Source organism: Bubalus kerabau, chromosome X, assembly GCF_029407905.1.
Source record: "Bubalus kerabau isolate K-KA32 ecotype Philippines breed swamp buffalo chromosome X, PCC_UOA_SB_1v2, whole genome shotgun sequence".
Taxonomy (NCBI): Eukaryota; Metazoa; Chordata; class Mammalia; order Artiodactyla; family Bovidae; genus Bubalus; species Bubalus kerabau.
In genome coordinates, this window is record NC_073647.1 from 86,196,153 (window position 1) to 86,221,904 (window position 25,752).

Consider the following 25,752-nt stretch of genomic DNA (forward strand, 5'->3'; position numbering starts at 1 on the left):
GTGGGCTGCCGTCTATGGGGTCGCACAGAGTCGGACACGACTGAAGCAACTTAGCAGCAGACTTAGCAGCAGCAGCAGCAGCAGTGTGCCATATAGGATCCTAGTTTTCCAACCAGGGATCGAACCTGAACCCCCTGCATTGGAAGCTTGGGACACCTTCCTACTGGACAGCCAGGTAAGTCCCTATACCAGATGTTCTCTATCCTTTGTTGATTGACACTTAGGATGTTTCCCTGTCTTGGCTATTGAGGATAATGTTATGAACATGAAAGTGCAGATATCTGCACAAGTGATTTAATTTCCTTTAGTTATATACACAGATGTGGGATTGCTGGATCATATGTTAGTTCTTTTTTTAATTTCCTGAGGAAACTTATACTGTTTTCCCTGCTGACTGCATTGATTTACATTCCTACCAACAGTTGTATCATTTTACTTTTTGTTCATTTTTGTCCCTCTACCTCTTATTTGTTTCTTTCTTTTGCATTAAAGTGAATATTTTATGATACAGCATTCAAATTTATTTAATAATATTTTCACTACATTTTGGGGAATTATTTCCATAGTGGTTCTGAAGCTTACTATGTACATTATAAATCATCAGAATCATCTTAAGATTTATACTAACTTAATTTTGTGGAGATATAGAAATGTTATTCCTATATGACTCTACTCCATTCCTCCTTTGTTAAACATATTACATTTATAAATTTTTCAATCCACACAATATATTATTATAACCATTACCTTATGTAATTTAATCTTTTGAAGAAGTGAAGAGAAGAAGAGCTAGTATATATTTATAGCTTTTGTTATATTAATGTGATTATTTGTTATTTCTTGCACTCTGCATTTATTCCTACAGATCTGACTTACTATGGTATTACATTCTTAACTCAATGCAGCTTTGTTCCTCACCTTCTGTTTGCTGTTATCTGCAAATATATTACACTTCTATATGTGATATGTTAAACATTTTATTTTATACAATCATAAAATAATTCAACAATATAGGAGAAATATATTTTTACTGTCTTTTGTAATTCATCCAGTTATCTTTGCCATTGAGTTTTGTTTTCTGTGTGGATTTGAAATTTTTTTTTTATCTGGATTCAGTTGCTTTCAGACAAGATAACTTCCATTGTGTTGAGGTCCTTTAATGGACTGAACCTGGTGGTCCAGAGTCGATGATAAGAAAGTAAAGGAGAGAGAAAGAGGCTGATATTCCTTGGTTTATGCAGAAAACCAATAAAGTCCCTGACATGGGGCTTGCTCTGTTCACGAAGTCCTCAGGCACCCTCTCGAGGCAGGTGAAGGTGCAGAGTGCCTTCTCAAGAGGGTCTTAGAAGCCCAGGCAGGAAAGTGAACCCAGAGGGCCTCTGCGCTCCAGAGAATTAGCCTGAAAATGAGAGAGAGAGAAAGAGAGAGTGAAAGAAAGCAAGACACGGGGACCAAAGCTCTGATGGAGCAGAGGTGTTTTAATCAACATGGTATGGGCATATATACTGTCTTACAAGGTAGTTATTTTCAGATAAAGATTAAAATTCCAGACTTACAAAACATAGGCGATTCATATTAAAGAGAGAGAGAGTTGTAAGCAATCACTTTTACCATATGGTTCACAAGAAGGAAGAGGGTACTTATCACCATATTGAAAAACTAACGAAGGAAATGCCTGGATCCCTCAGCCCCAAGAGAGGCTTTCCCTCTCCTTCAGGAATTAATAAGGAACAGAGGATTCCTGAAAGATCCAAAACAGCACACAGGAAACCTCCTGTTAAATGCTTCTGGACACCTTTATAGCTTTTGTAAAATGGGTCTGCTAGCAACAAATTGTCTCACTTTCTATCTGGTAATTTCTTTATTTCACCTTCATTTTAAAAGATAGTTCTCATAGATACAGTATTCACCTTTAATTTTTTTTTTTCCTCTTTGAGCACATTAAATATGTTGTCCACTGCCTTCTGTCCTCCATTGTTTCTGATGAGAAATCAGCTTTTAATCATCCTTTGTAAGACATAAATAATTTTTCTTTTGCTGATTTCCAGGCTTCCTCTTTGTCTTTATTTTTCAGAATTTTTACTATAATGTGACTATTTGTGGATCTCTTTGCATTTTTCCTAATTGCAGTTCACCAAGCTTCCTGCATGTTTTGAGTACTGTTTTTCAATAAACAGTCATCATTTTTTCTAATTTTTTTTTATTCTCTCTTTTCTCACTCTTCTTTCCTTCTAATACTCCCAAGCCACATATGTTAGTACTCGTTCTTTAAAAAATTATTTATTTATTTATATTTGGCTGCACTGGGTCTTTAGTGCTGCATGAGGGCATTCTCTGGTTGTGGTGAGTGGGGGCTATCCTCTAGTCGTGTTGTGCAATTGTGGTGGCTTCTCTTGTTGCCCAGCTCTGGGTCTAGGCACACAGGCTCTGTACTTGTGGCCCACAGGGCTTAGTTACTCCAAGGCATGTGGAATTTTCCCAGACCAGGAATCAAATCCATGTCCCCTGTATTGGCCTGGAATTCTCCAGGTCAGAATACTGGAGTGGGTAGCCTTTCCCTTCTCCAGGGGATCTTCCCAACCTAGGGATCAAAACGGGGTCTCCAGCATTGCAGGCATATTCTTTACCAGCTAAGCCACAAGGGAAGTCCAGCAATGAACTTGGGAGTGCATATACTTTTTGAAACAGTGGTTTCATTTTCTTCAGGTAAATACCCAGAAGCAGAATTTCTGGATCATATGCTAGCTCTGTGTTTAGCTTTTAAAAGGAAACCCTATACCATTTTCCAAAGTGTTTGCACCAATTTACATTCTCCACAGCAGTGCACAGGGGTTCCCTTTTCTCCACATCCTAGCTAACACTTGTCATTTCTTTTCTTTTTGATGATAGCCATTCTAACAGGTGTGAAGTGATATCTCATTGTGTGTTTCTTTTTTTCTCCTTGTGGTTTTGATTTGCATTTCCCTGATGATTAGTAGTGTTGAGCATCCATTCATGTAACTATTATGTCTTCTTTGGCATAATGTGTATTCAGATTCTCGCCCTCCCCTTTTTTCCCCCTGGCATCCTGTGGCTTGGGGGATCTTAGTTCCCTGACCAGGGATTGAAACCACTGAGTCTTAACCACTGGATCTCTAGGGAATTCCCTCTCTGCCATTTTTAAGTCAAATTGTTTGTTTTTTGTTAATGAATTGTGTGAGTTCTTCATGTACTTGGATATTAACCTATTATGAGATATATAACTTGCAAATATTTTCTCCCATTTAGTAGGTTGCCTTTTTAATTTGTTGCTTCCTTTGCTGTGAAGAACCTTTTTAGTCTGATGTAGTACTACTGGTTTATTTTTATTTTGCTATTCTTTTATTCTGCTAGTTCAAATGTACTCTTATTCCCTCTAGTGAGTTTTACATTTTAGTTATTGTTCTGTTGAAACCCCAAATCTCCATTTTTTAAAAATATAAGTTATCTTTATACTCTTTATTTGATATGACATTGATGCCATACTTTCCTTCTTTAATCATGGCTTCCTTTAGTTTTTTGAGCATATTTATAATGGTTACTTTGAAGGCTTTGACTATTAAATCTAATATAATCTGATCATTTTCACAGGAAGTTTTTGTTGCCCCCCCCCTTTTTACTCTGGTGTATGGTTCATACTTTCCTATTTTTTGGCATATCTTTTTTTTTTTAATGGAAACTGGACATTTTAGACATATTGCAGCAACTCTGGGTACTGTTTTTTCCCTCCACCTCCATGTCTTTGTTATGTGCTTGTTTACTTCACTATGTGAAGACCTTGATGTTGACCCTCAGAGGGTGTAGCTTTGAGTATGCATACAATCACCCTGGGATGACACTAATTTTGGCAGGGTCCTCTTTGTCTCTTTCTCTGACCACTTCCAGCTCTTAAATTTCATTATTTGCCTGCTGTTTGCTCTACTGTTTTCAACAATACCCTTGGGTATTATTGCTTCACAGTCTGATCCAGTCAAATTTGGGCTCCTTTGAAGAGGGATTTCCCTAAGCTGGTGTTTGAGATTTGCTCTGACTTCTGGAGAGAGTTTTTTTTTTTTTTTTTTTTTTTTTTTTGTCTCACCACACAGCTTCTGGGATCTCAGTTCCCCAACTAGGGATCTAACCTGGGACTTCTGCAGTGAAAGTGCAGAATTCTAGCCACTGGACCACCAGGGAATTCCCAAGAGGGCTTTTTTCAGTTGTCTTTTTCCTATGTTTCTTTTCTGCAAGCTAACCAGCCTATGGTTTAGCCCATAATTCCAAAGAATATACCAATTTTCTTAAAATCCTCTTTTACCACTATCTTCACTGTTTTTTAGAGTGCTTTTAGGTTTGAATTTCTTTATTCTGTTGCAAATGAAATCAGTTCTTCTGGGTGAAGATTAAGAGCTCTCTATTCTTAGCTCAGTTTTTTCCCTAGGACAAAATATCTGAGCTACAGCTTTGGTACTGAGGGCCAGGACAATAGCACACTTCTCTCTGACATCTCTGCTTTTGGAGATGAGTGCTCTGTGTAGGAAGGGAGCAACAGGCCTAGGTCTCTTTGCCTTGCCTATTTAGCATATATCTCCTGTGCTTCAATCTGGTGCAAGGGTGATTGAAACCCCAGTATTCGCAATACTACCCATCATGTCCAAGATGTAGTCCCATGACTGGGGGTTGGGTAAAAGAAGGGGGCTACCACCTCTTGGTTATTCAGAAGTTAGCCTCAGCAATAGGTAGCTGGCAGAAGTATGAGAAACACTTATGTCCTTTCCCACACGAGAATATAGCCCTTCAACTGAGAAGCAAGGGGAGAGGGAGCCCTGTGTTCTTGGCCATTCTACTCTGCAGTGATAAGCTTCAGTTGGTAGAGGAAGGAAGTGGGTCTTGGTTCAAATACCATAAACTTTCACTGTTATTAAAGTTTTAGTAGATTTCTTCAACATGTGTTTTTTTTTAATTGTTTTATGCCATTAGGACCATTTTCATAAATTTTAAATGATTGTTTACATTTTATAATTTTTACTAGTTTAACTGGGGAGCTGGTCTACAAAGCTCTTCATGCTATCATGCTAAAAGTGAAACTTATCCATCCACATGTAATGTTTTTATTGATGTAGTTAAATTTATGTCTGCCATTTTAATATTTTTTCTATACATCTCATGTCTTTTTTGTCCTACTCTTACTTTTTTCCTTTCTTTTGCACTAAGCAAATACTTCTTAGTGGAATTTTATTTTTTGAACTTTAAAAAAAATTTTTTTTCACTATTTTTAAAGTTATTTTCTTAGTGGTTCTTCTAGGGCTGACTGTGTACCTCTTAATAGAATACAGTTTGATTTTATACCAAATTCATTCTTTCGAGATCTACAAATGATACTCTTCTATAGTTCTTTTCCCTCTTTTTTTCTCTATTTTTGTTATATTACACCTATGCATGTGTTAAAATAAATTATTAATAACATATTATAATGCATGTGATATGTTTTTAATGTAAAAGCATGTTATTTTAATTATCAAAATATATAATTTTGTTATTTTAAGAAATGGAGACAAGAAAAGAAAGCAACTATTTATTTACAAAGTTTGTTATATTAATTTATTTTTTAACTTTTTTGGCAGTGCTGAGTTGCTTGCAGGATCTTAGTTCCCTGGCCAGGGATTGAATCTGGGACCACAGCAGTAAAAGCATGGTGTCCTAACCACTGGAAAGCCAGGAAAGTCTCTTAATCTCCTTATTTACTACTTCTGTCCCTCCATCTCAGAATTTCCTATTTTTTTTTGTTTTTTCTTTTTGGCCATCCTGGGGAGAACTATTAAATTTTCAACTTTGATCTTCCCTTAAAATGTGATTTTTATAGAGTCAGAATAAAATAAATATTTTGTGGGTTTAGTTATGCATTATCCAAAAAAATGTCTATGCCTTCTCCTCCAGTACCTGTGAATATGACCTTGTTTGAAAATAGAGTCTTTGCAGATGTAGCTAAGTTAAGGTGCTCAAGATTAATCTGGATTTGGGATGGGGTCAAACCCCAATGACTGGTATTCTTGTAAGAGAACAAAGAGAAGGAGGTTTAACCCAGGGACACACAAGAAAGAAGGCCATGTGAAGCCAGAGGCATAAATTTGAGTTCAAGCATGCTAAGTCACTTCAGTGGTGTCCAGCTATTTGTGACCCTATGGATGATAGCCTGCTAGGCTCTTCTGTCCATGGGATTCTCCAGGCAATAATACTGGAGTGAGTTGCCATGCCCTCCTCCAGGGAATCTTCCTGGAACAGGGATCGAACCCACATCTTTCTTAAGTCTCTGGCATTGGCAGGTAGGTTCTTTAACACTATCACCACCTGGGAAGCCTGATATATGAGTTAGGCAACCATAATTTCCAGGAATGCCAGGAGCCATCAAAGCTGAAAACAGGGTTCTTTACCAGAAATTTTGAGGAATTCTGGCCTGGTGATAGTTTAATTTCAGACTTCTGGCCTCCAAAACTCTCATAAAACAAATTTCTGTTATTTTAAGCTGCCCAGTTTGTAGTATTGGGTTAAATACCACAAAAGGTTTGTTTGGTAGTTTCCTTAATATGGCTCTCATAGTGCTTAAGTTGTCTTTAACTTCATTTGGAACAATTTTGTTAGATTGTATTTTGACGGCTGTCATATCAGCATGAATTAAAAAAAAAATCAAAATAGGTGAATTTTTGTGTAGCCATTTTAATATTGAAGATGGAAGACAAAAAGCAACATTTTCAGCATATTATGCTTTATTATTCCAAGAAAGGTAAAAAATGCAACTGAAACACACAAAAAGGATTTGTGCAGTGTATAGAGAAGGTGCTGTGACTAATTAAATGTGTCAAAATTGGTATACAAAGTTTCATGCTAGAGATTTCTGGTTGGAAAACACTCCATAGTCAGGTAGACCAGTTGAAGTTTATAATGATCAAATTGAGACATTAATTGAGAGCAATCAATGTTATACAATGCAGGAGATAACTGACATACCCAAAATATCCAAATCAAGTGTCAAAAATCATTTGCATCAGCTTGGTTATGTTAATTGCTTTGATGCTTGGGTTGCAGTAAGTTAAGTTGGGAGGGGGGAGATGGGGGGCATTCTTGCCTATTTTCACATATGATTCTCTACTGAAACGTAGCAAAAACATTCTGTTTTTAAAACAAACTGTGACCAGTGATGAAAACTGGATACTGTACAACAATATGGAATGGAAGAGATGGTGAGGAAAGTGAAATGAACTACCATCAACCACACCAAAGGTTGATCTTCATCCAAAGAAGGTGATGTTATGCATATGGTGGGACTGAAAGGGAGCCATCTATTATAAACCCCTTCCAGAAAACCGAATAATTAATTCCAATAAGTACTGCTCCCAATTAGACCAACTGAAAGCAGCACTTAATGATAAGCATCTGGAATTAGCAGAAAATGCATAATCTTCCATCAGGATAATGCAAGACTGCACGTTTCATTGATGACTAGGCAAAAACTGTTACAGTTTGGCTGGGAAGTTCTGATTCATCCACTGTATTTACCAGACACTGCACCTTCAGATATCCATTTAATTACAGTCTTGACAAAATTATCTTAATGGAAGAAATTTCAATTCCCTGCTGCTGCTGCTGCTGCTAAGTCACTTCAGTCGTGTCCAACTCTGTGCGACCCCATAGACGGCAGCCCACCAGGCTCCCCTGTCCCTGGGATTCTCCAGGCAAGAACACTCCCTGGAAGACTGTAAAAAGGCACCTGGAACAGTTATTTGCTCAAAAAATAAAAAGTTTTGTTAAGATGGGATTATGAAGTTACCTGAAACATGGCAGAAGGTAGTGGAACAAAATGGCGACACACTATTCAATAAATTTCTTGGTAAAAATGAAAGCTGTGTCTTTAATTTTTACTTAAAAATCAAAGGAACTTTTTGGTCAACCCAATAATTTGTTATGGCAGCCCTTGTAACTAACACACCTATCAGGTAAACATTCCTGACTCTTTCTACATAAATCCATATTTGCTTTAATTTATAAAAATTTCCTTCTCCTCCCAGTTAAGCCTTTAGCTACAGGGTTAAGATTTTAGCCACAGGTGATTTTTTAATAATTTTATTTATTTATTCATTTTTGTCTGTGCTGGGTCTTCTTGCAAAACACAGGCTCTAGGGCATGTGGGCTTCAGTATTTGTGGCTCCCAGGCTCTAGAGCACAGGCTCAACAGTTGTGCCACATGGGTTTAGTTGCTCTGAGGTGTGTGAAATCTTCTTGGATCAGGGATCGAACCCATCTCCTTCACTGACAGGTGGATTCTTTACCACTGAGCAGCCAGGAAAGCCCCACAGGTGATTTTAATTTCAACAAAATAATTCAAAGCATTAGCCTTATTCTAAAAAACAGATGCGGGGATTCCCAGGTGGCTCAGTGGTAAAGAATCTGCCTGCCAATAGGAGACAGCAGGCCTGATCCCTGGGTTGGGAAGATCCCTTGGAGTAGGAAATCAAAACCAGCTCTAGTATTCTTGCCTGGAAAATTCCATGGAAAGAAGAGCCTGGCAGGCCACAGTCCATTAGGTCACAATGAGCTGGACACGACTGAGCACATTATATTATATACTATGTCTTCTATTTCTATTTTTTTTTTTTTGAGTTCTCATTACACCTTATTAGGTAATTCCTCATTATTCCAATCTTCTGTTATTTTCTGTTATTGTTAATAATTCTGTACCTTAAACTTTTTCTATTCAAATTATTGTGTGCTTTTTCTCTCCTGTGTGTACCTAGATTGATACTGAGGATCATGGAAATAACAATGCCCTATAAAATTTGAAATATGATACAAATATATTCACATTACTTTTACAGCAGTTCCTTTGAAGTGGGATGGCAAATATTATTACATTTTATACACAAAGAATATGTAAGTGAGTTGTACAGTCATATAGTATTTTTATCATTTGTAAAATGCAGACAACAATAGAAACTACCTCCTAGTATCATTATAAAGATTAAATGAGATAAATTATGTAAAGTGCTTTGTACATGGTAATGGCTTAATGTCAACTGTTATATATATTATACTTGATCTGTAAAATGTATTCAGTCTGGTGTTTTGCTGAGCTACTCGCAATTACTTATATAGGGCTTATATATATTTTCAATATCTATTTTTTTTAGTTAATGGCATTTGTCTTATCAAGTACTATAGCATAATGACCTAAGACAGACCTATCATATCACATATCTTGTGTGGTTCTCTCTGAGGGGAAAATAATGGCTAGAGTGAGAGCTAACCAAGGTATGCTAAGTTTATGTCAGTATGATGTAATTCTAGGCCCACTGTGGTCACTAGCTGAGCTCTGTGGGAGGAAATCAAATTCCTAAGAATCCAGCCCTAACCTTAAAAGGTGAACCTTCAAATCGGAATATTTCATTTTAAATAGTACATGCAGCTTAAACAGCATTTTTGGTTTCATCAGGTTCAGCTTCCATTAAGAACTTTTTGGTCAGGGCTTGATTTCTTTGGAAGGAATGATGCTAAAGCTGAAACTCCAGTACTTTGGCCACCTCATGCAAAGAGTTGACTCATTGGAAAATACTCTGATGCTGGGAGGGATTGGGGGCAGGAGGACAAGGGGACAACGGAGGATGAGATGGCTTGATGGCATCACTGACTCGATGGACGTGAGTCTAGGTGAACTCTGGGAATTGCTGATGGACAGGGAGGCCTGGCGTGCTGCAATTCATGGGGTCACAAAGAGTTGGACACGACTGAGTGACTGATCTGAGGTGGGAACATGACATTACATAAGAGAAAACTAGAGCCTTGATGAAAGTGAAAGAGGAGGGTGAAAAGGCTGGCTTAAAACTCAACATTCAGAAAACTAAGATCATGGCATCTGTTCCCATCACTTCATGGCAAATAGATGGGGAAACAATGGAAACAGTGACAGACTTTATTTTTTGGGGTTCCAAAATCACTGCAGATGGTGACTGCAGCCATGAAATTAAAAGATGCCTGTTCCTTGGAAGAAAAGCTATGACCAACCTAGACAGCATATTAAAAAGCAGAGAAATTACTTTGCCAACAAAGGTCCGTCTAGTCAAAGCTATGGATTTTCCAGTAGTCATGTATGGATGTGAGAGTTGGACTATATAGAAAGCTGAGCACTGAAGAAGTGATGCTTTTGAACTGTGGTGTTAGAGGAGACTCTTGAGAGTCTCCTGGACTGCAAGGAGATCCAACCAGTCTATCATAAAGGAGATCAGTCCTGAATATTCATTGGAAGGACTGATACTGAAGCTGCAACTCCAATACTTTGGCCACCTGATGCAAAGAACTGACTCATTGGAAAAGACCCTGATGCTGGGAAAGATTAAAGGCAGGAGGAGAAGGGGACGACAGAGGATGAGATGATTGGATAGCATCACCAACTCAATGGACATGAATTTGAATAAACTCCAAGAGTTGGTGATGGACAGGGACACCAGGCATGCTGCAGTCCATGGGGTCGTGAAGAGTTAGAAAAGACTGAGCAACTGAACTGAACTGAAAGAGAAAATAGGGAAGAAGACTGTTCATTATATGTGTCAATTACTCTACAAATCCTTTCATCACTTAAAGAGTTCAGTAACCAAATACTGAAAATCAGTATTATACTAAGAGTTAGGCGTTTTATATTAAATAACAAACATTGCCCCAAACCTGTAAAATACCTTGCATACAGATATGAAATAATGCATAAAAATCCATGGTTAACATAAAAGTATTTTGGCAGTATTTGAAAACACAACTGAAAATTACCCTATAGGAAAGGGACAGATATGACATGTGTTAAACATTCACTTCATGGCAAATAGATGGGGAAACAGTGAAAACAGTGGCTGATTTCATTTTTCTGGGCTCCAAAATCACTGCAGATGGTGATTACAGCCATGAAATTAAAAGATGCTTACTCCTTGAAAGGAAAGTTATGACCAACCTAGACAGCATATTAAAAAGCAGAGACATTACATTGCCAACAAAGGTCCATCTAGTCAAGGCTATGGTTTTTCCATTGGTCGTGTATGGATGTGAGAGTTGGACTATAAAGAAAGCTGAGCGCCGAAGTATTGATGCTTTTGAACTGTGGTGTTGGAGAAGACTCTTGAGAGTCCCTTGGACTGCAAGGAGATCCAACCAGTCCATCCTAAAGGAGATCAGTCCTGGGTGTTCATTGGAAGGACTGATGCTGAGCTGAGACTCCAATACTTTAGCTACCTGATGTGAAGAGCTGACTCATTGGAAAAGACCCTGATGCTGGCAAAGACTGAGGGCAGGAGAAGGGGACGACAGAGGATGAGATGGTTGGATGGCATCACTGACTCAATGGACATGGGTTTGGGTGGACTCCGGGAGTTGATGATGGACAGGGAGGCCTGGCGTGCTGCAGTTCATGGGGTCACAAAGAGTCGGACAGGACTGAGCGGCTGAACTGAACTGAACCATTCAGAAGTGGAAAAGTAAAATGCTTCATGTCTGACAGCTAATTCTTCCTGAAATATTTATCAGAACCAGGGGACATTTGATAGCTGCTCTTTCTCTGTAACAGTATGAGCCCTGCCCTCTGGACTGCTAACTACACAGCATTTTCATCCCGTACAAAAATCATTTTAAAGAAAAACAAGTGACCACGAAGTAGGGGATCCTTTTCTTTCTCAGTCACAAGATCCTTTAGCGGCTAACCGCCTTTCGGTGGAAGAGAGGCAAAAAAATAAAGCCACTTTGGTGCCGTGAGGAAATCTAAGAAAGACGCTGAGTCAAGTTGGCTCCTCACAAGTCCCTCATCACCAGCCAGAGGGAAAAGTCCTTAACAGGAAAGGACCTGACTGCTCTCACAGGAAGGGCAACGGATTCAGCGGCTCGCGGAAGGGAACGTCACCACCGAGTTCTGCGGCGGCTGCCAGAGTGTCGGCCATCAGTTAGCACCTCCCCTTCCTTCTGGGAGTAGTAGCTAGGCAACCGTGGCCGTCTAGGAGAGAGGAGGACTGGCGGCTGCGTTAGTGCCCCTGGCGGCGAACAACGAGCGCTGCAGTTACCTCTTACAGTTTTTACCCTCCCCTCTCTCCACCCCCTTTGCCTCCGCCCACCCCTCCGACACTTCGGCTCCTCCCTCCTCTTCTCTCTCTTACTCTCCTTCCTCCTCCGCCTCCTCAGCTCTTGGGCTAGAATATCTATGGGTCGAAACGTGATGCGATGAATCCGAGAAAGACCGAAACTGGGACGCGGAGTGCGGCGGAAGCGGCGGGACTCCTGGGCATGGGGGCTTCACCACAATAGAGACAGCGCCCCCACTCTCCCCCGCCAGCCCCTCTGGAGCGAAGCCCCCAAACCCCCCCAGGAAAAGGATGGCGGCGGCACCTACCCAGATCGAAGCCGGTGGGTGGCTGTGTCCGGGGGTTAAGAGGATGGGGGCTTAGCGCGGCGGCTGTCAGTTTCTTTTGAAAAAGCTTCTATTTCTCTTTGCCTCCCTCTCAACCTCTTCCCACCCCCCCCCCCTCCTTTTCCTCAGAGCTGTATTACCTGATCGCTAGATTCTTGCAATCCGGACCCTGCAACAAATCCGCTCAGGTGAGAAGGGGAAGGAGATCTGGGAGTCTTGGGGAATGGTTCCAATGGGGAAATCGAGGCAGCAGAGTGTGCGGTTTCGTTGTGGTTGAGGTAAAGGCCGGCCTTGAGTAGCTCTACAGTCAGCGGCTGGGTTCGAATTGGGGAGGGAGGAATGGGTGATGGCCCGAGCTGCTCGTCATAATCCGTGTTTCCCTTTTGCTCAGGTGCTAGTGCAGGAACTCGAGGAGCATCAGGTACGTAGCCCCTTCGGGAAGAGGTGGGTAGGGTTTGGGTGAGACTGGAGGAAGGGGAGGGCAAGTAAGGGGCGGAGGGCAAGGGCTGGGAGGGAGCCTCGGATCTGGGCACTCATAGCTGTTTGCTACTGGGGTGAACCGGCTTCTTCCCTCAAAGGGGGCGGATATCTCTGGGGTCCTAACTCACCCCATTTTATGCTTGTGGGAGGTGGTTTTTCAGGATTTCCTCTTCCTCGGCCTCCTTCCCCCCCACACTCGTCTAGCTCTGAGACAACAGCTATCAGGCCAGAGAAATAAAGACGCCAAGGGTCGAGGACCCGGACCCAAGCTGGGTCGGGTTGATGCGGAACAGAGGCTTGGCCTTTATCGTTGCCCCCTCCACCCTTTCTTTTTGCCGGCCCCCAGCTTATTCCGCGCCGCTTAGACTGGGAGGGGAGAGAGCACCGAAGAAGCTTCGAGGATCTGGTGAGTAAAGTTTTCATTTCAACTCAACCCAACTCTTTCTTCACTCCCTTTCCACCACCTTGTACCCCCAGCATACCCCCGACCCTTCTACCGACGCGGCTCTAGAGCTCGGTGCTGAGCCGATGAACGTCCCTTCCCCCCTCTTGGCGAGTCGGAGAAAAGGTATCTTGCCCTCCCCTTGGCCTCGTTTGTTTCCACCCGAAAACTTTGAAGAATGTGAGTTGGTTATCAGAGATGCCGTATTGTGGTTTATAAATATGTTACAAACATCAGGAAAGGCCTATTGTAGGGGGAAAAAGGAGAGAAACCCGGGGGTTATCTTGGGGCACGTACCAAGGACTGACGCTGGCCAATGACAGCGTTGGTAACAGCCGGGAGTTCCGGATTAGTGGAAGAAATCTGGTCTCTGGTTGGTCCTGGCTTAAAATACGGGAACTGAGGCCAGGCTTAGCCTTTTTTTAGTGGGGAGCAGTCGGGCGGCACTGCGAAGGGGCTTCCGAAGGGGAATTGACAGACACGGGACTCGGGAAAAACGGCACAGTTAAAAATAATAGGGAGCTTCGAGCCAATTCCAAAATTTGCCAGGTTTAGATAATCGACTGCGGAATAATAGCATAATCTTTGTATTGCTCAGATTTTTGAAAATAGCTTTAGTCATTATTAAATCGCGTTTGTGTAGTTAAAATTTCACTAGATAAGAACTATATGCATTTTTTGAGGACTAATGAAACACGGTTTGGGATTTACAAGGAGACAACAATGGTTTTTAAAATTTTAAAATAGAATATAGTTTAGTAAAGGACCAAAAGCATTGGATTGACTGTTGTTTGTCTTATAGATATAATTCATAGTGTAAATGCACCTTCTGTTTGGCATTGACACACACAAAAAGGTGATCCTTTTTATTTGGTGGGGGGGGGGGTGTTACCTTGTGTTAGCCACTGGCACAGTCAGTTGGAAGGAAGTGGAAGGAGAAAGATATGATGTTGCTAAAATCTAAGGTCAGCCACTTTTCCTTCCGATAAGATCGGAATGGAGGAAAATTAAAGAAAGTTGGAGGGATATGGTAGACTCTAAATATAAATAACATAATTTAAAGTTTGCTTTCAGCAAGACAATATTTAAATTACTTTGGTGTTCATTTGATTTTTCTTTGTATTAAATTACAAGAATGAAGCCATGCTAATTACCCAATCTAATTTTTTTAGTTTTGCAAAGCACAGAAAATGGTATAATACTTGCGATAAGGATAAACTCCATCATCTGTACTATTATTAATGGCAAAAATTATCGGATAAAAATTATTTCTGAAAAATTGCATATATTTCCAGTTTATTTAATCTGTAGTTAGAACTTTTTGTTGGACTGAAGTCCTGCCAAAAAAGGGCAAAAACAACAATGCCTACCAATATGTTTTAACACTTCATGACTAATGTGGTTTTGAAAATAGTGCTTCATACTAAGCTGTATCGACAAATTTTTTGGTTAACATTTATTTGTCTCTAAGTGTACCATTTTAAACAAGTAGCATTTTTTAAAAGGAAAACACTTTTTAAAAATTAACTTGATGTGGTAAAAAGGAAATGAGCATCAAAAGTATTAAAAATACAGTTTTCTAACCACACACACATATACGCACAAACACACACAGAGAAAAACAAAAAACTAAACAAAGCGCAGTTTACTAGACTTCCTGTCCTTATATTGTAAAGGCATATTTTCATGTATTTGCAATAAGTATCCACTTCATGCTTTATGTTTTCTTAACACTTTTACATATACTTATCTATATTTGAATAGCTATTGTTATTTTAATGGCAAGGAAAGATTCAGTTTTATTTAAGTTGCTGTGATTAGAACTCAATTGCTAGTTGAGCATTTGGGTTACTTGCAGTTTTTCACTAATATCTTTGCATAGTTAAGTAGTCATTCTGCTTTTTCCCCTTTTTTTTTCCCCAGTTGTTTTCCTGGGCTATATTTCTGAAGTGGAGTTATCAGGTCAGGGGTCTCATCCATTTTATATATTATAAAATTGCTCTCCAGGAGATTGTACTAATTTATAATCTAACCATCTAGATACTTAGAATGAATTTTTAAAATCTTTTGGTGGCTTTAATAGGTGAAAATAATCCTCTTTGTTTATTTAATTAGCTCTTTTCTGTTAGTGAGGCTTTTACTTTAGCAAGTTATTTTTTAATTACTGTTAATCCATTTGTATATTCCTGTGTATACTTGATTTTCACCTTTATCTTTTTAATTTATTGTTTTTATAATTCCTTATACATTTTTAATTTTTATATACACAGAATTTCTCTATTAATATTATCCTTAGTTTAGATAGTGTTTTTTTTTTAACTTAATTTTTATATTGTACATATATGCTTTTATTTTTCTACACCAGGATCCAATTTTTCTAGGGATAATACATTTTGATAATATGGTTTTATTTTTAGTCATATGTCTGTTTTCTACCTATAGATTTCTTTGTAAGGGGAGATGAAGCAGAGCTGAATGAGAATTTGAACAGAAGGAAAAGAAATGGCTGAGAACTGAGTGTGTAGTGTTAGACTGATTGCTGGATTCATCAGTTGTTGATAAAAATGATTTCAAATCTGATGTGAGATTTTGAGTGGCTTCATTGTAGGAGAGATGGATTTTTTTCTTGGGGTATTTTTTAAAGTGCTGTTAGAACAATGGATTTAAACTGTGATCTTTGATTTAGCTACATATTTTTGATTGAAATTTAGGACAAAGTGTTATTAATTAGTGTGACCTTATATGTTAAATTATATTGCAGAATTTCAAACTTAAAATGTACTGGGATATTAAAAGGAAAGAATATAAGTGCATAATAAAGAGGCAAAGGAGTATAAACAAGGATATCAAAATACTGAAGTTGCATAGTCATGTATACTACTTACTTGAAACAAAAATCCTGCCTTTCTGTCCATATGTATATTTTTAATTGAATTGTAAAAAACTATACTGCTTAACTTAATTTATCCAGAAGAATATTAAGATAATATGTTGGATTTCTTCAGCACTTATTACTACTGTTACTATTACATAGTCTAAAAATCCCTCTTTTTCTTTCTTAAATCTGATTTAGTGTTTTACTTATAATTTGTAACACCAGGAAAGGTGCTTTTTTTGTTAAACCTACTTGCAGCCAAATATCAACATGTTGGGATATAAAGTGCCTTTTAAAGAAGAGTCTTGGTGAATGTTTGTCAGTATATGTTGAACTGTAACATTTTTGATTATGACATTAGAAAATTCTAAACTAACTTTCAGAGTTTTGTAATAATACAGGGAGAGATTTGAAGTCAGAATGATTGTTTCTGAAGTTTGATCTGAGTATTTTTCTTTATTTCTGCTTGACTTATTTACAACATAATAGAATTAGATTTGCTTCTTCTTAAGGTAGATAATTTAAATAATTACAAATGTCCTTTCATTTGTGGTGACCCTGTTGAATTGTTCACTATTTTATTGCTTCCTCCTTGGAGCTTTACTGGGATGATTATTGGGAATGACAGAACAGTGAGGATAGTTTTTGTTAAAACACAAATTTTACATATTGGAAAGATGACTTGGAAACATTTTTAAAGACATACCTTAAGATTTTTGAATCATTTTGTGGGTACTTCTATCATAAGACTGAACCAGAGACATAATTATCTTTAGGTGTGATGTATATTTTTACATTTATTCAGCATTTTTCATCCATAGAATTGAAAGCACCCAATTAGTGCTTACATTAGGAGTGGCATAGATTGTATTGCCTTTGTTTTATATGGAAAAGACTTGAGGCAGTTTTATGCTATATTAAAAAAAGAAAACTTTATCAAGATTTTAATCTTCACTCGTATCTTTAAAAGTAATACATCTATGGTGATATATGCCATTATAAGAATTTACACCTGCATTTAACATACTTAAGTTTAAAAATGTTTTCACATTATTTCATTTGATCCTCACCAACTGCTTTTAAATACCACATTTGAATTACAGACATACCTGTATTTTTTTCTCCTCTTACCCAGCTCTTGTTCTCTAGTTACTAGTAATAGCTTAAATTGTCCAGTAGAACTATAGAATGATCTTTGAGTGCTAGTAGCATGGTTATTGCATCTCTAAGTGTGGAAGCAATTTAAGCATGTGTGACTTATTAACTGTTATGTGAACACACAGCCATAGTTAGGAACAGAATGCATTGTGGGAAACCAAAAGGCATGTGCTGCTTGACCCCCTTGTGGATATAATGCTAACTGATAGGTATGGCAGACAGCAATCAGTGTCTGGAAATTGATATTCTTCGGTACTGATTTGCTTGAGCCACATCAGTTTTAGCTATTCATCTGGATTGATCCTTGGCTTTTTCCCCCCACACTTGGGCTCTAGGAATACATTTTCAGTGATTAAAATCCCTTTGGAGATTTCTCATCAGTCCTAGGAAAACTGGTATCTCAGTACAAATGAGATGGTATTAAGGAAATGAAGAGAGTAAGAATTTGTATTGGGTGAATGTTTCTTATAAAATTTTGTCCTGAAAGAACCTTTGTGACATTTGACTATTTAGTTTGTGTGTTTTTGTTAAAGTTTTACTGATGTTGGTTATTGATTGATTAATAAATTTTTGTAGGGATTAAAATAGTAATTTAAAGTCAATTTAATGTATATGTCATATTTTAGAGATGCCTTTAACATTTTTCAAATATAATTTTGTGGGTAGAAGAAAAGGCCATAATATTTAGTCATTACTTGCTGAGCCACCCTGGGCAAGTTACTTAACCTCTCAGAGAATCAATTTCTTCATTTATAAAATAAGAACCCCTACCTGTTTTGCAAGGTTATTATGTGGACCAAATGAGTTAAATATGAAAGAATGCAAATGAGTGCAAATAAGTTGGTTACTACATTTTACTATATTTTAAAAATAGAACAGAGAGTTTGAATGACCAGCATTAAAATCTGAAGAACTATGACCCCAGAATTTATGTTTTCTTAGCTAGCTAATTATCACTACCCAATTTTCCTAGTAATTTTTTTTTTATAAGGTAAGGGGCATATATAATAGTAACATTAAAAAAAGAGCATTTAGAAAGTGTCAGAATTGAGCCCAAAATGAGTGTTTTTGAAGTGCATCTGTGTTAACTCAAACAAAGAATGATCATTATATCAAAAGATATTTAGTGTTACTTGCATTTTTATGAATTATGGAAAATAATTCAGTGTAATACTGGAACAGTATTCACTGATTTTTAAGAAGTGGGAGGTATGTTTTTCTCATGTCTTGTTGCACAGATCCTCAACCCTTCTGATTGATTTCTTCTTATCCTAATCTTATTTTCTACACATGATTGCTAATTTATTTCTTGTACTTTATATAACCTTGTTGAAAGTGTTTTTCTTATGCCTTTTAGTACCTACCATGGCACTTTATAATTAGCTAGTTCTTATTTGTTCAATTTTCTTAACTTTTTAAAAAGTGTTTCATGGTATATACCTTTTTACATATGCTAATCTGCTAGCTAGTATGGAGTTCTTTTCATTGGATCCTTTCTCTCCTGAGAAACTTCTAGAATGTGGGTGGGTCCTTAGTTCTTGTCTTGATATCATCTGACCTCAAGGTTATAGTACTTTTAGTACTTTCTTGAGGCAGTATAACCCAGAGAATACTTGAGCCCTAGGTGGATTGCTCTGCCTGTTTCATTTCTGAGGAAATCTTAAAACTAATAAAAAGATGCTATGAACAATGATTAATATTTTCAAAAGAAAGTGATAGGAAGTCTTGACACTGTAGCCCACCCTGTTAACCAGTATTATTACTACAATGGGAAGGCCTGTTTTCTTTCCTTTGCTGCCCAGTTTTTCATTTCTCCTTCAAATTCATCAAATATTAAAACAAATTTTTTAAAATTATAAAGGTATTCAATATTGTAGACATTTATATTTTATTGGAATGTATCAAGCAGAAAATAAACTATTAATTTTTAATGTTCTCTTTCATTCTTTTTTGTACAAGTATATGCATTTTTTTCCTTAAAAATCAGATGGTACTCCGGATAGTATTTGGTTTTTTTTTTTTTTAACTTAATGTTGTGGAGGTACATCTTAAACCTTGAGGAGATATATGTACTAGGCACTGTGCAAAGTGTTTTCTTTTTGCCTGGAATGCTTTCTCTTTGTCTCTCTTGTTAACTTTCACTTTGAATCCAGGTGTGAAATTGGACATGAACCCCTACCCCAGGGTGAATGAGGTATTGTACTTTATTCCTTTAGTTCTCTGTACTAAACCTCTGGGCACTTGTAGATTTGATTTGTTTCTATCTACTAGTTTTCCCAACTCGGACTATGGATTCTCTTGGGGCAGCAATTTAATCTTTCATTATATCCCTATACTTTAAACATCTGAATGAATGAATGCATAAGTGAATGGTTTTTTTTTTGTTTGTTTTGTTTTGTTTTACGAATAATATTAAGTAGCTATCATTATTCCCTGTTTTACAGATGAGGGAGCTCAGAGTCAGAGAGGCTGAATAACTTTGCGGGTCACATAAGTAGGAGCCTGGGGATGCTGGAAAAATTCAAATCCAAGTCTTTTCTATTGTGTCACACTCCCAAAAGGAGTAACAGCTACTCAGTTTTAGAACCTGAGTAATTCAGGCTCTTAGACTTCACAGTATCATGCTTATCTTAAAGCCTTGCTGTATTTTTCAAAATCTGTTTCATTTTCTGTCCCTATATATCAAAAAGTCCGGTGATAAACTATGCATGTGCTCTTTCTCTTCCCCCTCCTCCACCAGAAAAAAGAACATTTTAAATCTCAGATAAAATGTTGCATTTTACTTCTTGAGCATATTTCTCAGTTTCATTCTTCATTTTTCCTGTGTAGTCATGATTTTAGTTAGAAAATAAAATACACAATTCTGTTTTCTTCGTTTTTTAGTTACTTGTCTGATCCTATTATTTCAAAATGCCAAAGTAAAAATACTATCATGGCCATCAGAAAATTAGTATTTCAAATATAGCTCTTGGTGCATGCCTGGCCCCCTGAGATTAGGGACGCTTTGTGTTTTATTCAGTGCCCAACTGGATTTCTTTTAACTAATTATGACTAGTAGGATCTCTCTGGTCTTCTCAGTAGTCATAATGATTCTGAAGTGTGGTAATTTCAGTTGTTAGATTTGCTGTTTAGGTCAGCTAGTCTTCCTGTTAAGGTTTATTTATAATCTAGGTTTCATTTAATTTCTTTCAGTTTATTCAGATTTATAGTTTTAATTTTTTGCAGTCTTTGTGTTAATTACCGTTATTTTTCAGCTGCCTTAATGGGGCAGTAATAGAAATAACAGTGGGCAGAGAGACCCAGATTGCTATCCATTCATTGTGACCATTGGACATCACTTCTCTGAATCTGTTTTTCCTACTCAGATGTGGAATTAATTATATATAAGGATCCTTCCAGTTCAAAAGTTTTATAATTTAACTCCTTGGAGTTTTTTTTTTTTTACAAAATAATGCAGAAGTTTGTATTATACTCTTGAACTGTGTTTTTAGAGAATGGTTTTGTTCTTCCAATCCGAAAGCACTTGTTCTGTTACTTGTTGGTCATTATATTCCAGAAAGAGAAACTTGGTTAAATAATTGAAATTAGAATGCTTTGAATTTTAGTCAAAAAATGGCTTTGAATAAGGCATTAATTTCATAGAATTTTTAATACATACTTTTGATATTATATTTTATTATATATTGCATTATAGTCACATGTAATTCTAATATAGAATTTTTTTAAAAACTTAGAAATATAATTACTGAGCGTAGATAAGAGTTCTTATGTTTAAAAAGATCACCTTTAAGAAATTCCAGCTTTAATCAAAGAACATGCATTGAAGTAAATGTTTATACCACTTAAAAGTCCTGAAGTTTGATTTAGAAGAAACTTATTGCAAGAACTGTGCTGATAAAGTCTGGAAGCCTGCTAATTTTATTTAAAGGAGAAGAGCATGTTCAAACTCAAAAATATTGTTATTGCCATTGTGTTGATAGAATCTATGTTCCTCTAGTACTGTTTTATAATCAAATTTTTATTGATTTTAGAGGAATGAATTTTTGAATGGGACTGCCTAGAAGTTGGGAGAAGGCAATGGCACTCCACTCCAGTACTCTTGCCTGGAAAATCCCATGGATGGAGGAGCCTGGTAGGCTGCAGTCCATGGGGTTGCTAGGAGTCAGACATGACTGAGCGACTTCACTTTCACTTTTCACTTTCACGCATTGGAGAAGGAAATGGCAACCCACTCCAGTGTTCTTGCCTTGAGAATCCCAGGGACGGGGAAGCCTGGTGGGCTGCTGTCTCTGGGGTCGCACAGAATCGGACACGACTGAAGTGACTTAGCAGCAGCAGCAGCAGCCTAGAAGTTGAGTAATGTTTCTGTTGTATAGGGTGAAAAGCAAACTTGTGAAAAAATTTAATAGTTTATAATGCAGATTTTCAAGGGGGAGAATTTGAGAGTAGATGAGCCTTGTTTTAGTTGCTTAACTAATGATTCTGTGTTTTAAAATAATTACTGAGGAAATGATAAAAAGTTTATATGATTGTTGGTGCAAATGGTAAAGAATCCACCTGCCAATGCAGGAGACACACAAGAGGCGTAGGTTCAATCCCTGGGTTGGGACGATCCCCTGGAGTAGAAAATGGCAACTCATTCCAGTATTCTTGTCTGGAAAATTCCATGGACAGAGGCGCCTCGCTAGCTACAGTCCACAGGGTCACAAAGAGTCAGACAGAAATGAGCGTGCACGTGCACACCCGTGTGCGCATGCACATACACATACACACACACACCTGAAAATCAAACACCTTTTTTTTTAAAATTTGTTTTCATTATTTATTTGGGTGTACACAGACATCTGTCTTAGTTGCAGCAGGCAGGATCTTTGATCTTTGTTGCTGCATGTGGGATCTTTACTTATAGCATTCAAACTCTTAGTTGTGGCATGTGAGAACTAGTTCTCTGACCAACGGTCAAACCTGGAGTCTTAGCCACTGGACCATCAGGGAAGTCCCTAAACATCATTGTTTTTATAAAATGAAGTAGCCAGGGGGCCTAAGATTTCAGTTTAAGACATAATTGTTGGAATATTCAACTTTAAGTAGTAAGGGTTTTTTGAAGTAAGATTATATTTATTTATTTTTTGTCCTTTTCTTGCTGCTTGATTCTTAATAAAATTTATATAGCCATAAAAAAGACATAAATCTGACAGGTTTCTATAAGAGAGTAATTCTAAAAATTCATATCAGAGAACTCCTATTTTCTGGGTATATATTACTGTATATTACAAGTTCCAGGGTAGTTAGCTTTTTGTAACTCTTGAGATGATAATGAAATGAGAAAAAGAAAATTGATAGAATAGAAAATGCCCCTGAAGACATCAACTACCATCATGTGTAAAGCCTTCTTATAATATTTACTTGGTGGAAAATGTTAACAGAAGCCCAGTTTACACAAGACAGTTTTTTTGGGAAAAAGGCACAGACTATTATAGATGTTAATATGCTGTATTTTAAGGCTTTTTTCTTTATGATGTATATATTTTTGGGAGTACTAATTATATTTGTGTGTAGGCCTATTTAGGAATGCCCTCTTGTGGAGAGGATGAATTACAAACTAGGATTCTAGGATATCAGTGTCTCTGTAAAGGGAAAGTCACTCAGTTGTGTCCGACTCTTTGTGACCCCATGGACTATACAGTCCATGGAATTCTCCAGGCCAGTATACTGGAGTGGGTAGCCTTTCTCTTCTCCAGGGGATCGTCCCAACCCAGAGATCGAACCCAGGTCTCCAACCCAGGTCTTCTGCATTGCAGGTGGATTCTTTAAGGGAAGCCTATCAGTGTCTCTAGGTAACAACAACAACAAAAAATGGCTTTTAAATTGAATCATCACCTGCTTTGACTTCAATATTGCATGTATTATTTTAGTTCTATGTAGTTAATTGCTTAGAAAAACAACTAGAGTTGTGTGAAATAACTGAAAGAATTTGCTTGATCCTTTGTCCCAATCCAGATGCAAATGAAAAGTAACCAGATTAACTTGCCATTCTTCCTGACCATCATGACAGTTGCGCAGGCCCTAGTGATTTGGGTAGATCAAAATTGGTTTGTGGGGGCTCCTCTGATGGTCCAGTGGTTAATACTTTCACTGCAGGAGGCATGGGTTCTATCCCAGGTCTGGAACTAAAATCCCACATGTCATGTCATGTGGCAAAAAAAAAAAAAAAGATTTTTGAGGGGGTTTGTAAAAGATAATTGGCAATAAGTAATTTTAAAAATTCATAGTAGATCATTTATCCTCAGATCCTACGTACATGTTGGATTGTAGTTCTTCAACCTGTGTTTCCTAAGAAAACAATCTGATAGAAACATTTTTCCTCTGTGAATTCTTCTGATATTGCTTATAAGTAGACTTTGGTTTTTATTTATTCATTGATTCAGTGTACCAATATTTATCAAGAACAGACAAAATCTCTTCTGCTGGTGATCATTAAGGTTGATTTACAAAATTATCTTTTGTACTATATTGTTCTTGATTTGGTGGTAATAAATTGATGTGTGTCCTATGTGATGGCAGGTACACACACACATATGTGTTGTTCTCTCTATAGCACTTATAAAGATTGGCATTGTAACTATATAACTAGATAGATTTTAGGACCTTTTGTCAAGATGAGAATGTAGATGTTCTTTTTGTCTAAGGATTTTTAATATTCTAGTTTACTCTGTTTACTGTTTTAATAATTAGGTATTGATGAAACACATCAGTAACTTTAACACTAGCTTAGATAAAAAATGGAAACCACTTTTGTTGTTTTATTGTCTCATTCCTGTCTGCATTTGTTAACCATCTTCAAAAACTGTGTTTTAAAAATGAGTTGTTGCATTGAATTTTGAGTACATAGCTTAGTTGCTTAGAATATGGTACATAAAATTATCATTAATTTTATACTCTTTTGAAAACCAATTAGCTTTTTTAGGGAAAGAGTGCTGCTTTAATTAAGCAAATATGTACTGTTGATCCTAAAGGGGCTTAAGTGGGAGTTTTATGGATGTACTACCTTTGTTTGCATTATCATTTATATAGAATCTAGATTCTCTGATTCTTGATCAGTTTATCACTGCTGATCAAGTACTAGTAGAATTAAGCCATCATCTTTGTACTTCTTTGGGTTTTAGACATGCTCATTTTTGCTGTTGTGTAACACTTATTTGTATAAGATTAACAGCTAAGCAAATGATTTAATCAAAACATGTAAAAGTAAGTTAAACTGCCTTGTCATTTACACGTTCAGTTCAGTTCAGTCGCTCAGTCGTGTCCGACTCTTTGCGACCCCATGAATCGCAGCACGCCAGGCCTCCCTGTCCGTCACCAACTCCCGGAGTTCACTCAGACTCACGTCCATCCAGTCAGTGATGCCATCCAGCCATCTCATCCTCTGTCGTCCCCTTCTCCTCCTGCCCCCAATCCTTCCCAGCATCAGAGTCTTTTCCAGTGAGTCAACTCTTTGCATGAGGTGTGGCCAAAGTACTGGAGTTTCAGCTTTAGCATCATTCCTTCCAAAGAAATCCCAGGGCTGATCTCTTTCAGAATGGACTGGTGGGATCTCCTTGCAGTCCAAGGGACTCTCAAGAGTCTTCTCCAACACCACAGTTCAAAAGCATCAATTCTTCGGCGCTCAGCTTTCTTCACAGTCAAACTCTCACATCCATACATGACCACAGGAAAAACCAAAGCCTTGACTAGATGGACCTTTATTGGCAAAGTAATGTCTCTGCTTTTGAATATGCTACCTAGGTTGGTCATAACTTTACTTCCAAGGAGTAAGCGTCTTTTAATTTTATGGCTGCAATCACCATCTGCAGTGATTTTGGAGCCCAAAATTAATTTACATGTTAATATTTGTTTAAATGGTCCTTAATTCTTTGTAGCTGTTTCCTAAATTTTGTTGAAGTATTAAATATTTTAAATGTTATTTTCCTTGTTGTGTACTTTAAAATTGTACTTTGTTCCATGTTGGAGGAGTTTGGTAATGTTTTTAAACCAAATTTGTTTTCCTGTATTTTATTTATGCTTTTTAGGTGGCAGCCAATGCACACATTCCTCCAGACTACCTCCTTAAAATTTGTGAGCGGATTGGTCCCTTACTAGATAAGGAGATCCCTCAGAGTGTTCCTGGGGTACAGACATTACTCGGTGTTGGTCGGCAGTCTCTGTTAAGGGATGCCAAAGGTAAGAGTTTTACAGTTTTTAGAGAAAGGAATATTTTTATGTGAATGAAATGTTCCTAGGCTTTTCTAAATACTAATTTTATTCTAGTGTTTCTTATCTTGCCAGTCTTGTTTTTATTTTCCTAGTGTACAAGTAAATTTCTGGAGGCCTAAATGG

At 37.5% G+C, this 25,752-nt stretch overlaps 1 protein-coding gene and 1 long non-coding RNA gene across 13 annotated transcripts in view; one reads left to right on the forward strand and one right to left on the reverse strand.

The window, feature by feature from the left end:
- Positions 1–464: 464 nt before the first annotated feature.
- LOC129639717 (uncharacterized) lies at positions 465–12,791 on the reverse strand. The gene is made up of 2 exons (XR_008708566.1): positions 12,562–12,791; positions 465–1,399 (listed from the first exon to the last, which is right to left on the reverse strand). It is a non-coding gene; the product is annotated as an uncharacterized LOC129639717 (long non-coding RNA).
- BRWD3 (bromodomain and WD repeat domain containing 3) overlaps positions 11,213–25,752 on the forward strand; it is a 163,605-nt gene continuing 149,065 nt past the window's right edge. For 2 of the 12 annotated variants that reach the window (XM_055564901.1, XM_055564902.1), the window contains exons 1-5: positions 12,093–12,417; positions 12,551–12,609; positions 12,813–12,842; positions 13,248–13,307; positions 25,446–25,596. In XM_055564901.1, coding sequence (XP_055420876.1) covers positions 12,387–12,417; positions 12,551–12,609; positions 12,813–12,842; positions 13,248–13,307; positions 25,446–25,596 — 331 coding nt within the window. In that variant the 5' untranslated portion in view covers positions 12,093–12,386. Of the gene's footprint in view, positions 12,418–12,550; positions 12,610–12,812; positions 12,843–13,247; positions 13,308–13,619; positions 14,200–25,445; positions 25,597–25,752 lie in introns of those variants that run through there. The other 10 variants (XM_055564908.1, XM_055564909.1, XM_055564911.1 and 7 more) reach the window with 10 other exon arrangements.